The sequence below is a fragment of the Microtus pennsylvanicus genome, chromosome 4 (assembly GCF_037038515.1).
Source record: "Microtus pennsylvanicus isolate mMicPen1 chromosome 4, mMicPen1.hap1, whole genome shotgun sequence".
NCBI lineage: Eukaryota > Metazoa > Chordata > Mammalia > Rodentia > Cricetidae > Microtus > Microtus pennsylvanicus.
Genome location: NC_134582.1, coordinates 139,763,513 through 139,777,925, shown reverse-complemented (window position 1 = coordinate 139,777,925; position 14,413 = coordinate 139,763,513). Strand labels below are relative to the sequence as shown.

At 37.4% G+C, this 14,413-nt stretch overlaps 2 protein-coding genes across 12 annotated transcripts in view; one reads left to right on the top strand and one right to left on the bottom strand.

The window, feature by feature from the left end:
• Abi1 (abl interactor 1) overlaps positions 1-9,679 on the top strand; it is a 98,217-nt gene extending 88,538 nt beyond the window's left edge. For all 10 annotated transcript variants that reach the window (XM_075970654.1, XM_075970651.1, XM_075970646.1 and 7 more), the window contains 2 exons: positions 3,231-3,416; positions 6,934-9,679. In XM_075970654.1, coding sequence (XP_075826769.1) covers positions 3,231-3,416; positions 6,934-7,109 — 362 coding nt within the window. In that variant the 3' untranslated portion in view covers positions 7,110-9,679. The remainder of the gene's footprint in view (positions 1-3,230; positions 3,417-6,933) is intronic.
• The window catches only part of Pdss1 (decaprenyl diphosphate synthase subunit 1), a 36,055-nt gene continuing 30,350 nt past the window's right edge, over positions 8,709-14,413 (bottom strand). The window contains exons 10-11 of one of the 2 annotated variants that reach the window (XM_075970656.1): positions 11,419-11,499; positions 8,709-9,157 (exon numbers count right to left, since the gene is read on the bottom strand). In XM_075970656.1, the coding sequence (XP_075826771.1) occupies positions 9,017-9,157; positions 11,419-11,499 (222 nt within the window). In that variant the 3' untranslated portion in view covers positions 8,709-9,016. The remainder of the gene's footprint in view (positions 9,158-11,418; positions 11,500-14,413) is intronic. The other variant, XM_075970657.1, reaches the window with a different exon arrangement.

The following is a 14,413-nucleotide window of genomic DNA, read 5'->3' as shown; positions in this document are numbered from 1 at the left end:
TGAGTCCTATGCATGTTGTCTGTCTGAGGGACTGACAAGGATGGTGGAGTCTGCCTCATGCCCTGGCCAACAGTGACCTGTGCTGGCCTGTGAGCTCGTGTGCCAAATAGAAACCTGTCTGCTTTCTTAAAGTGTTATCTTAGTGAAGATTAGGTTCAATAACTTTCATTAGATATTTATAGCGTGTATATTAATCTAGGTAGACTGTATCATTGCTCATTACCTTTGAGGTTACAAAAAATTCTGCATGCCCAGAGTGAATTTCGTGTGGCAAATGGAAAGTACAGTTGCTGAATTATTCAGTGTCAAACATTGAAATTAAGATAGTATTTAGATCTAATTTACTTTATTTGGGATCTGCCTAAAAATAAATTTCAGGATTGTTTGAGTAGTGAGCAACCTACTTGAGCAGCTCATCTCTCAGGAAAGTACATTTGTTGCAAATTCTGTGTCAGCTTTTGCTGACTCTTAATTCGCTTCTCTCATTCACTCCCTTCCACCATCTTTATTCAGTGTTACATGCTAGGCTCTGGGAAGGATACAAACAGTTTAAGTCAAAGTCTCTTCCTTCATGTGACATATAAGGGGCTTATTGAAAATGTAAATTTAGAATTTTGAAATTTCTGAGTGCCTTCTTACTAACTTCACTTTGAAAGCCGTGTGTTCAGATATTTAAAATTAAATGAATCTAGGTGTTTAAAAAAAAATAAGTGGTAAGGGTAACTTACTAGTCACTGCTGCTCCTTTCCCCACTTTTTATGCTCTTGGCAGTTGTATCCAGGGTCTTGTCCATGCCAGGTCAGTTGTTTTAACAATGAATTGCATTCTTGTTTGCTGGGTTCTGGAATGTGTCGTTCAGGCTGGCCTTGCAGTAGAGTCCTTCTTCCTCGACTCCTAAGTAATGTGACGGCAGGTGTGTTCATCATGCCCAGTGATCGTAGAAACTAAATCCGTCAGAGAGTGAAAGTGTCAGATGATCTTTTTACATTGCTTCATTATGAAGAATTGCTAGGAAATAATTTTAGTAGCCATTGTGCTTCTTGGGTCTAGAGATCATTGACTAATTGGTAATTGAAAAGAACAGAAATCCAGTATTCATATGCATTATTGCCAAACAGATTCACAGCTATTTTTGTTCTTTTTAATAAACACATGATGTTGAGTCATTATTCTCATACCACTGATATTCCAAATTTATTCCTATTTTGTATCTGCACTTTAAGTATTCTGTGAAATGCACATATTTTATGTGCTTTTGAAATACCTCTGGTGCTTAGAGGAAGTGACAGTAAAGGCATGTAGTGCTTAATCTAATCTGGCATAAGATATGAACCCCTAATGACTAATGCCTTTCATTATTAACATCAGAAAGCCTTTTAGAGCAAATATGAATAGTGGTAGGTCAAGCATTAGGGCAGAAAGTTGAACTGCCCAGACTTTTCCATAAAGTTAAAGATAAGTCAATATATACTTAATGACAGCTGAGTGGTAATCTTCAACTAGTGCTTGTACAAGTAAGAGTGACAGCAGTTAGGGAACCCAACACATACAGTGCATACATGAAGCCAAATGAAGGTATGTGCTGCGGTTATTTGATGTCAGGATGGGTGCATACCTCTTCTCTTCCTCTACACCAGAAAGCTTTATGGAGGATGTAGGTACAGGCAGAATCATGCATGTGGTGGACAGCAGCCCAGCTGTAGACTTGGTAGATTGCTCTCAGTGAGCATCATCACATAGAATAGATTTTTTTTTTATTATCTTCTTCGTTTCAAGAATAAAAGTAGAAATCACAGAATTTAACTAGTAATGAAGTAGGGCTGTTCTTTGCATGCTTTAAAACTTGGGGATATTTTCAACATACCCTGTCAGGAAGAATAACCTTTAAAACATACACCAGTTATATAATAATGTTTTCCTTCCTCCCTTCTTTCTCATTCATTCTTTAAAAGCAAAATAAAACAAATCAAGAGCCTATTTGTAGAGCTATGGATGGCATAGAATTAGCTGTGTAGACCAGGCTGGCCTTGCACTCAGAGATCAACCAGTTTCTATTTCCCAAGTGCTGGGATTAAGACATGCACCACCTTGCCTGATTTTTCCCCCCTCTCCTAAACTTTTAAAGGAATTTGTGGAGTAGAGGTTTGAGCATTAGTTGTGTTGGCTTTGAATTTCTAATACTAGGAGATTGGTGGCCCGATAGATAAGTACAATTCTAGTCCCACACTGTCTAGTCCCACGTCACTGTTAATACCCTAGATAAGTGCAATTCTAGTCCCACACTGTCTAGTCCCACGTCACTGTTAATACCCTAGATTTTTTGAAGCATGCGTACACACACCCTAGCAGCCATCTAGAATCTGAAGTGTGATTCATTTTTATTGTTTTGTTTATTTTTGTTTCTTTTAAAATTACTACATCTTCAACATTTTATGTTTAAATCTGAATTGTGTCTAAGTTAGAAAATTGGATCTTTAGGATCTGATCTCATCTCATGATTGTTTTATTAGTCATGATGCAGAATCTTAATTTTCTTTCTGCATTAAATTTTGACTATGAATATAACATTCCTTTAAGCATATTTAATGCAGTTTTCTAGTTGGAAATTATTTTTTTGTTGTTTTTGTTATAATTTAAATATAAAACAAACAAACAAAACCTTACACGAAGATGCAAACCTGATACTACAAACTTGGCTTTTCTCTCTATTAAAGCAAATTAATAATAATTAAATAAAAAATATGTTCACTTGAGATGTAGTTTCTAGGGTACTATTAATAGCCAAAAATAATATATGTAGTAAAAATTAATATATGTAGTAAATTATATATTAATTTTTATGTAGTTAAAAACGATCAAACCTCTAATGTAAGATATTTAGCAGTATTCCAAATGACAGGGTCAATTAGGCTATTAAGCCTAGTGGAACATGTTTTGACCTGAGTCTTAAGATAAGGAAAATTCTTTACTCCTGTATTTCTTATGAAAGTAGGATACTGTATCCTAACCTCTTGCATTCATTAATTTGGAGTCCTTTTTATGTTTAATTTAGCTCATTTTATTATTGCAAAATTGTGCTTAAAAGCAGTATGAACTTTAACACACCAAGCTTTTATTTCTAATCACTGCATGTTTTATATAGTGCATGCTGTCTGAGTTAGACTTTTGTTAAAATTCTGTTCATTAATTTTTTTTTCACTTAGATTAATTACTTGCTTGACTCCTTTTAGTTGCTGATAGCCCAACTCCACCACCCCCGCCTCCGCCGGATGACATTCCCATGTTTGATGACTCTCCACCTCCTCCACCACCTCCTCCGGTGGACTATGAAGACGAGGAAGCTGCGGTAGTTCAGTACAGTGACCCCTATGCAGATGGGGATCCTGCATGGGCTCCCAAGAACTATATTGAGAAAGGTGAGGTACTGCTACTGTGGACTGATTTGAAGTCAATAATGCAATTAAAGAGTTTATTGCTGTGAAAAAAAACCAGCATTTTTTATCTGTCTTACCAGTTAAGACGGCGCTGCATATGCCTTGTGTTCTTCAGCAGTATGCAAAGGATTCTTTATGTTTTCAATTTAAATTCTTAGATTTCTTTTTTTTTTTAAAAAAATTTCTTTATTGAATCTTTGGAAATTTCACATCATGCAACCAGTTCCGCTCACCTCCCAGTCCCTTCATATTCTTCCCTCTCACCCTGAAGCAGCCGTCCAAACTAAAATTAAAAAACAACAAAACAAGCAAGCAAACAAAAGCAAAAGAAAAAATAGAACAACAAAAGCAACCTCTTCGATCTTCCATCTTTCCTGCCTCTCCAACACCTCTTCATTTGTTTTGGTGGCATTGGAACCACAGTGTACCCTTTTGACCAAATAACTTTACTTGTAAATGTTCATTGCAGGGAGTCACTGGTCTGGCTCACTGCTCCTGGTACACCGTCATCACTGGATCCTCACTGAAACATCTCTGGGATATCCCAAGGCTGCCCCAAAGTCTTGGAGATGCTGGGGTTATCGTTCCACAGGATCAGTCCCTTCATGAGCTCCAGCAGGTCCTAGAGGTTAGGGTAGATGCTAGTGTGGGCCATCCCCAGGCCCATAGTGGGTAGTTGAGCTGGTCATTCTGGGCCACTGGGACTGTTAGATGTATGCTTCTGACTTCAGATTGACTTGACTGTGTTTTGTAGATCAGTTAAGGCACAAAACTGAGCTAAATGACTTTAAGCATTTCCCTCTGTCCCCACTTTTTCCCTTGTCCTTTCTCCTTTCTGTTCCCCCCCCCCTTTTTATTCAAGGCCAGGTGTAGCTTAGATTTTGTTGGCTATATTGATTCAACTGTTTTGCAGCTCAAAGTCAGGAGTTATTATATATGTGAGGAAATGTAGTTCAAAGTTGGGTGTTAATATGTATGTGAGTAGATATAGGTGTGTTCAGTAAAACTTTACTTGCAAAAATTGGCAGTGGGACGCTAGAGAGATGACTTAAGAGTTTGGAGCATTTCTTGCTCTTGTAGATGAGACCCAGGTTCAGTTCCCAGCACTCACATGGTGGCTTACACCCATCTATAACTCCAGTTCCAGGAGATTTGATGCCTTCTGACTCCTGGCACCAGGCACACATGTAGTACACATTCAGATATGCAAACAAAATCACTCACACAGAAAATAATATTTAAATCTAAAAAAATGGTGTGATGGGTTAGACTTGCCAGTGGACTATTATTGTTGACTTCTATTGTAAATCAAAGTAACATTTAGTGACTTAAGCTAGGCATGATTGCATATACCTGAACCACAGCACCCAGGAAGCAGAGGCAGGGGGATCATTATAAATTTGACAACAGCCTCATCTGCATAATGATTATCTCATCCTTCTGCCATGGGCAAGGAAAAGATTTAGTAGGATTATTGTCATAGTTAGGATTTATGTTGTTGTGGTAAAACAGCATGATTGAAATCAGCTTGGAGAAGAAAGGGTTTGGCCGAAACCTGGAAGTCATGGAGGAGTGGTTCCTGGCTTACTTCTAGTTTGGTTAGCCTACTTGCTTATTGCATCCAGGACCTCCTGCCCAGGAGTGGCACTGCCCACCATGGGCTCTGGTCACCCAACATCAATCACCAGTCAAGAAAATGCACCACAGACTTATGGAGACATTTTCTCAGTTAAGAGTCTCTCTTCCCAGATATGTTCTAACGTGTACAAATTAACATAGGATAGCAAGTACACATATATTTAAAGTTGTAATAGCCACTTTTGTGAAACTTGTTTAATTTGGACCAACAATTTATGACATGACTTCTTGTTCTTATTGCTAACTCAAATTTAACCTAATGTATTTTGATGTAATCCTATTCTCTGCATTAAACTAAAAGATTTAAATTCCAGATAGCCTTACAGTACTACATATAGGAGATCTTGATTAGATCCAGGAGAATAGAATCAACATCAGATTATCATTAGTGGTTAAATAGCGCTAAGAGAAATCGTGAGGAAGTATATACATTGAGATAAGACTGTTACAGAGGAAACCTTGAAAACTGTGGTTCATTACCTTTCTGAGCCATTTGCATAGGAGGATCTAAGAGCACGAAGTGGTTATCGTTTTGTTCAGACTTGACCGTTTCAGGCATTTGTCAGCCAGTTTAAAGTCAGTCTGTAGCACTGAGTCTCACCTCCTGTGACTCTAGATACAAGAGGATTACCAAAGACTATGTGAAGAGGTTTTCTTAATTAGTAATTGTTAACCCCTTGCAAATCACTCGATCCTTTTAGCTTGTTATTTAGCCAGAGATACTTTTGATAGTGTTGTATTTTTAAGCCTTGATGTACTATTGAGATCATAATCAGCATACTGTGATTTGCTGTAGAACTAAAATGGAAGGAACTGGGCTTGTTGGATCTCCTCACTACAGTATTTTGTAAGGAGAAAAGACTGCCTAACTTAAAATGTACTTTCCCTATTTCACTAATTTAGAGTTTCTTAAGGGCAAAAATATAAGCATCATGTATGCTCATAAAATTCCTTATTTTTAAGAAAAAAGACTGTTATGAATATATGAAGTAAATAAAAAAAATCACATAAGTTATAAATTTACTATTCATATATAGTAGAAAATTACATGTAATTTTAGAATTGTTATAAAATGGATTTAAGGAAATATTTAAATTCACAAAACAATAGTAAATTTACTATTCATATATAGTAGAAAATTACATGTAATTTTATAATTATGTTATAAAATGGATTTAAGGAAATATTTAAATTCACAAAACAATAGTTCAGAAAGCAGTGTATAAGTTGTTTGACCTTTCTATAACATCTGGAAAGGATACTTTAACTAGAAAGGAAGAGTATTTTGAACTTGTATCACACTTTCTGGGTTTTCCCCTTACTTTTCCATTTTTAAAATTAAACTTTAAAGTGAGACTTTTTTTTTTTTAAACTTGAATGTATCCCTATCAATTAGCGTAGAATTTTGAATAAATAGACTTACCTCACAAATAAGATTTATTAATGTGTGGTATAGTTAAAATAGGTATGGTACTTTGCTTAGATACTCCATGGGTATTTGTCTGAATGAATAGAAATAAATCCTAAATTCAACGCGTGGATCTATGGGAGTGTAGGCCTCTAATCCTAGGTCTTGGGATATTGAGGCAGTGAGACCAGCCTAAGCTAAATAGTGAAGTCTTATCTCAGAAAAGCAAAACTAACCCACCCAAATTCCAAGATTTTAAAATTGTGACTTCATTTATTTTATTGGGAAGGGGCACATGGCACAGTCTGTGTGTGAGGGTCAGAAGACAACTAACAGTCAGTTCTCTCTGTCATGTACTTGGTTTTCCTGTACTACACAGATTTGTATTACGTTTAAAAACTGAAGGAACTGTTGGAGACAGCACTCTCATTTCGTCCTTTGTTTTCTCCACAGTTGTTGCAATATATGATTACACAAAGGACAAGGATGACGAGCTGTCCTTTAAAGAGGGCGCAATCATCTATGTCATAAAGAAGAACGATGATGGTTGGTTTGAAGGAGTTTGCAATCGAGTGACTGGACTCTTTCCTGGGAACTATGTGGAATCGATCATGCACTATACTGATTAGGTTTTTCTTTTCTTTTTTCTTTTTTTCTTCTCATGTAGGTTATTACTCTGTCATACTGTGGGACTATATGGTTAACAGAATTGTCTTAATGTTTAAAATGTGCCCATATTTTCAGGACAATGTTTTATTGGTATATTTGGATGTCTACCTGTAAGCATACATTTTAGAGGCAGTTCACATATTGCTGAACAGCAGTTTATACCAGAGACTGCCTGTAATTGATTATGCATATGTGCTCACACCTTGATAACTTTATGACCAGCCTAAACATTCTGGGGATGTGGGTTATCATGTTTAACAAATCATGGTTCAGAATGCACCATTTCATGTTTCAGTGCAGCATGGTCACTAACATTATGTCAAGACTAATAGGAAAATCAGAAAACTTAAATGCTGGTGCTGGTCATACTTTTGATTTAAATTCTCATTTTTTAAGAATACTGTGTTTAAAGCATGCATAAAATTTTATGTATTGAAAGATACTTAACAATTCAAGATGCTTCCAATTTGTGTAACATTTATGTGGAGTACTCATATTTGAGTCTCTAAGTTCTTCATGTGAAATGAAAGATTATCTGTAATGTTGTAATTTGTATCTAAGTTTTTTAATGAGTGAAATTTGCATTATAAATTTTTACACTCATAAATACATAAGTGAACCAAAGGATTTTGTCCTCCTTTACTGGTTTGCTTTAAACATGTGTGCTCGTGCGTATGCATGCACACATAATCCCAACACAAAAGGTTTATTGCAGAATTATGGTCCTATTTTCTCAGTGTATTAGCTTGGAAACATGTGTCCGAACAGCATGATGTGACAGAATTTTGCAGATTTTGGAGCTAAAACATTTTGTCAAAGTTAACACATCATTCTGTAGGTAAAAATCCAAAGGGATGCTACACTATTCCTGTGGTTTTGATTAAAATGAATTTACACTGGTTCAATAAAAGGAAAATCTCTTATGTATTGTAAAAGCGAATGCAATTAATTTGTGGATAGGCATATGTAGCCCATTACACGGCAATAGCAACATACAATTGGAAAAGAAAGTAGGCCATGTATTACTCTGTAAACAGGTAACAGGCAGGTTTGTATTGGAACTGAAATGCACTTTGTGTGTCTCCTTGATTTAAGGGAGGGTGAGAGGGATAGTAGGGGTATTTCTCTTGTATATAATTCTGTACTGCTTAGGATATTACAGTAGATCACACAAGTGTGGGTTTCTATGTATTGAGGATTACAGACTTATGACAGCATAGTAAATGATGAGAGCAGTACAAAATATTTCTGAAAATTAAAGACCATTGTTTCTACCAAATCATCAACTATTTCATATATATTTTATTTACCTTTGTTATTTTTAAAGTATGTCATTAGTGATCAGATAGCTATATTATGCCTTTTCTTTTTGAAGCAGAATGTTTTCTTAATTTGTAAATAACCTGTTGTCTAAATTTTATCTACAGTCTTTTATAATAAACTATGTTCCTCTATGAAAAAAGTTGTATATTGTTAAAACATAACTAATGTGGATTTAAATTTAAGTACAGACTTCAAAATCCTCTGACCTTTAATCTTATGAAACAAAGACAAACCACTTGAATTTTAACCTTGATTATTTATTTGTGTAATGGCTTTCCATGTGGGCATTAACAGTGTAAACAGTGCCACACATAACCATCAGGATACCTCGATTAGACTTTATAAGACTATAGTGACACTGGTTTAATTACATTTAAAAAGTTTTCTGAAAAACTTTGCCAATAAAAAAAAATTGCCCATCAATAAGGTTGAAATTATTTCCTAAAGTGATTTTTGGTTATCTGCACGTGGAGCAAATAGTGTTTCACAAAATTCATTAGGCACACTCTGGTAAAATAGCTGCCGGGAAGAACAGAAAAGTTTGTCATTTATCTCTTGTGAGCACACTTTCTGAAAGCTGGATGAGGGCATCCCTTTCTGTGGATGGTCTAAGTTTCCTGATCTCCCTCACTGCTTCATGGCAGTACCGCTGGGCGAGGTAGGTTGTCTGTTGCACGCCATCACTCTACAGGAGACAAGAAATCAGAGATCACTGATGAGCTCCAGGAATGCTGCCACAATAGATAAAACACAGTGAGATTAGATGAGCTGTACAGTTATTAATCATACTATGTCCTGATGTTCTCTTTCTGGCAGGTGGCGGCTGCTTCTATATACTTTACATCCTTTTTCATATGGGAACATGCTTTAGTTTGGTTAGCGCACACAGAAGTCAACTCCGTCAAGCAGCCAGCCATTTTCTGTTACCTTTACTGAAGCATTAGAAGTTTTTCAGAGTTCTATCTATATAAAAGATTTTCCCATTTTAAAATGCAAACCCAAAGGGTCTGTGATGAAAATGCCTTTCATATTGGAAATGACAGCTCATCATCCCCAGCGTTTCCTAATCTAATCATGGTATCACTGTCTTCAGTTGGTCTGTGGATTACCTTAACTATCATGGAGGAATTACTTCTGATTTCCTCTTGTGTGAGGACACCATTGCTCATGTCCTCTCTGTGCCATTAAAGATAGTTACATTCTGGAACTATGTTTCTAATGTTGGTTTTTTTCTAGAAGCCAGACATTAATAAAACATTTTTCCCTCTGTGGAATTAAGTTGTATAATAAAGCACTTCCTTTCCATGGTTCTCATAGTTTTGGTTGGGAGACTAGCCTTCAGTGGCTGAGCCATCTCTCCAGCCCTTCTCCATGGCTCTCAACCACTGTTACTTAGAATATAATATTCCTAGTATATGGCTGAAAAGCTTTGCTCAAAACAAGAGTTGAGTTTTCTGTGCCATCTTGCAAAACAGCATGCTTTCTCTTGCTTGATGTTTAAACACATATACCTGCACAAATAACAAAGGGTATGTGAGAAAGAAACCACTTTATTTTCTTTTTGAGACAGTATTTCATTATGTACCTCTGGCTGGCCTCAGAGTCACAGAAATCCACCTGTCTTTGCCTTCCAAGTCCTAGGATTAAAGGTATGTACTTTTATTCTCTATGTATGACTTCATCTTAGCTAAAGATGACTGGGTGCAGCAGCATGAGGGATCAATAAGAACAAGTGTAACAATGTGTGTGGGCATGCACATGATAGGGCACATGTGGTAGAACAGGAAAACTTGTAAGAGTTTTCTCCTTCCATCATAAGGGTCCCTTGTGTCATCAGGCTTTGCAGCAAGTACCTTTACCCACTGGCACTGGAAATATTTATCTCATTGGTTCTGGAAATTATTTAAAAAAATAAAACTTTGGGTATCTGTGAGAAAGTTCTGAAGATATGCAGCAATATGTTTAAAATAAGCCTCTAGGTCCTGAACAGAGTAAATGGTTCTCCCTTTGAAAGAAAAACCTTCATGAATGTATAGTTCACTATGCTGGTTTCAAATTGTGTTCAATGACCCAGTTAACTTTAGTAGGGAAGGCTACCATAACTGTCTAGTTATAGGAAGGAAGCTTTGGACAGGGCTGGGGCCAGCCCCAGACAGAGTACAGTAATAATACTCATGGACACATCAAAGCTTACTCTAGCCTAGCAGGTCTCATTGGCCTTGACTGCATAGGAGTATCACTGAAGGGAAATCTAATATTTATATTAATTATATAATTATAATCTAATAATTATATTAATTGAGCTTTCTTCGGTTAATGAGATGGCTCAGTAGGTGAAGGAGCTCGCTGCCATGCTTAAGCGAATTCAATCTCTTAAGACGCACATGGTGCAAGATGAGAACCAACTCCTGCAAATATAGCGGACAGGCACTGGAATTAATGTGAAAGTAGATAAGCTGGTTTTTTGGATGTTGTTATTTGTTTGTTGTTTATGAGCTCCTTTCCTAGTTTTTGTCAAACTAAGCAAGGGTTGACCAACTTGGCTCTGTATCTAAAAATTTTTTTGTAACTACCTACTGTTGCTTTCTGTATTTTTAAATGGTCTTACCAGTGTGTGTGTGTGTGTGTGTGTGTGTGTGTGTGTGTGAAGATGCCTAAGTTAGTAAAGGTACTTAAGGTGCCCACTGCCCAACTTGATTGATCTCTGAGACATACATGGTAGGTGGCGCACGCCTTTATTCCCAGCACTTGGGAGGCAGAGGCAGGCAGATCTCGGTGAGCTCGAAGCCAGCCTGGTCTACAAAGGGAGTTCAGGACAGGATCCAAAGCTACAAATAATCCCTGTCTTCAGAAACAACAACAACCAAAAAAACCACCACCACCAACAAAAATGTCTTACCAATTGCCCTCTGACTTCCACATGCATACGCACAACAGTAGTCTTACCTCTAATACATACTGTCGGGCTCTGTCCACATCCCCTGGCAAGCTGAACCGCCTCATTATCATAGCATTCATTTCTGGGAACTAAACATAAAGAAGGGAAATCTATTTATTATTCCTGGATGAATGAAGAATTTTAATACTTGTTTGTAATTATATAGAAAAATTTAAAATGGATACTGGAGATAGCTCAACAGTTAGGAACACTCGGTGCTCTTGTATTGGGTGTCAGCCACATCATGCAGCCTACCATGCTCTTAGAACTCCAAGGGCCCTGCACATACAGACAAGCAGGCACATGTGCACCAAACACCGTAATGCTGTATCCGTGGTCCAGTTCTGAGTGCATTTCAGGATCTCAAAGCACTGCACTTTGAGGTTCTGATTCAGTAGGATATGAATTGAGAATGCCTTGTTAATGAATTTCCAGGTGATGTTGATACTGCTGGTCTAGGACCACTGCTCTAGGAAGGGTTAGGAATTACAGACTGTTGACTGCCACTATAAACATCTGCTTGTATATAGGGCAAATCTGATTATACTGATGTCACGATTACTAGAACTTCCCTGATTTTTTAATGCATAGCAAAGCTGAGATTGATTGGATTAAAGGAGATAGAGGTTCTCAGCCAACCAGGTCAGTGTCCTGAGTTATAAGATCAGAGGGTTTAGGGGGCAGGTCAGCATGTCAGAGCTTTGGTTTCATCCCTAACACCACAAGAAACAAAATCTCACGGACTTGGAGACTTCATAGGGGAGGAAATTGCTTTTTCTGCTTTTGTAGGTTCACTGTTTGGTCCAAGAACTAGCTCACTGTGGCATCAGATAGGAGAAAAGGGTGGACGTGCCGCTGGGTCTGATGGCTGGAGCGATCCCAACTCACAACAGGAGAGAACCGACTCCTGCAAAGCCCACTCAGCCACAGTCTCCCCACCTGTGTGTAGGTACACAATATGAATTTTTTAAAGGCCTTAACAAAAATGTCTTCTGTCCTTTTCATTTCTCAGCAGTTATTTAGGAGAACGGCTACCATCACTAGGAAAAAGCCAGGACAACACAAACATCACTTCTAGACCCAGGTTCCATGTCCGGGTTCTGCCAGCAACCCCCCTAGCTTGGAATTTCTTAATTTTTAGCAGCCTGCAGTTCCATGTAATAAGAGGGAGAGTGTGCCTAACCCCAGACATCGATGTTTACAGCATTTTCCCTGGCACTGTGCCTGAAGGACAAAATAAGTTGTCCTGTAACAGTGACCATGGAATTTGCAGAAGAAAATAGGGCTTACAGAGAAGCCCTAACCAAACAATAAATGGTATTCTTTCCCTAGAAAGGTATGTATTTGAAAATAAAGTTGTCAACATGTAAAGGCAGCTAAAATGCCTACAGAATTGAAGGAGCCAGCAACTTAAGAATTTGCATTAGTCTTTTAAGAATAAAAATTTTTATTTTTTAAATATTTTAAAAATTAGGACTTTTAAGAATAAAAGCATATTAATGAAAACATACAAAGAAACAAATCAAGAAATCAAGTCAGATAATTCTGGTGGTTAAAAAGTCAAATCCTTAGGCATTTCTTTCAGTTTTTAAAGACTTCACCCCCACCTGGCCATTTCTAGGCTATATCCTAAAGCAGATGTGATGGTGTCTTAGGCATCTAGTAAAATTACCCTGTTTTGATACATGAGCTTTTCTTTTATTAGTCTGAGTTATGTGTGATAAAATATGCTGATACGTAGTTTCTCTGGTACTTTTACTGTCAAAACACCAAGAAAACAAAATTTTAAAGAAAAATAAATTGCAGTGAACACCAACAACTACATTCCTTCTTTGAAATAGCATGCAAATTTTATTATGCAAATATCAAACTTCGGGAAGCCTCCCCCCATCCCCCCACATGTGAGGGAGAAGTGAGAAACAAGAAGATGGCTCTTGCCCCAGATTCAGTGAGAAAACAATTTTGATGACTGTGTCCTTTGCTTGCTCACGCTGTTTTACAGTAGGAAAGCACCTGTGCGTGAGTATGATGCTAACTCTGAAACCTGCTCATAAAGCTGCAAGGGGGATTGATCACTGCACTAGCATGAGTCGGCCCCAGACCTGGAGAATTGTGACACCAAAGAGTCACCACAATAGCATAAGCCTGAGCATCTGGTGCAGGGGCTGGTGATGGCAGTTGAAAATACGGCTGCAGCCTGACATTTAGGTCTAGTGACTTATCAAGTAACAAGCAGATGAAAGGAAAGCTTTTAAAAAGAACTTTTAAACTAATGTAATCTCACCCAAAAAGGAAAATACTTCTATTTTGTTTCTCATGTCATCGAAACATAATGTGACTATAGTAGACCTTTGCTTAAGTATAAATAGGAAGGAGCCATGCTACAACATGGAAACACCATACTAAATAAGCAAATACTTAAAAAGAAATGTCTAAGAAAAACCTATACCCTCTGTGTATGTTGGAAGTCTATTGGTGGTTACTTGGGGCTAGAGTAAGGAAAATGGGGGAGTAGCTACTGATGGGTACAGTCTTATGAGGCTGATGGTGCCTGGAAATCAGGTTCAGTTCCCTAGCATGAGAACTGTAACTCGGTGAAATTGTTTTTGTTAAATTTTCTGAATTCAGGATTCCTTTATACAGCAACCTTTCTCAGTGCATTAAATATGGAGTCTAAGAATCCACTAGCGCTACTTTGCTATTCCAGATGAAACGAAACATGACTGTTTATTTACTAATGCTACAAGGTGGGCACTCCAGTTACTGCTCAGCTGCCTGTTCCCCCACAAAGTACTCAATGTTTTCCTTATAAATAATTCACAGAGCAATGACTACAAAAAACAAGATAATGTGACGATTAAAAAAAATACATAGACAAAATAGAAAGCCAGACGATTTTCTCCCATTGTTTTCCAACATGAGGTATCACTGTGTCTTACTCATGTTCCCATATTTGTGTGATTAAATATTATCTTTAGGGAAGGGAACCAGCAAATCTAAGCA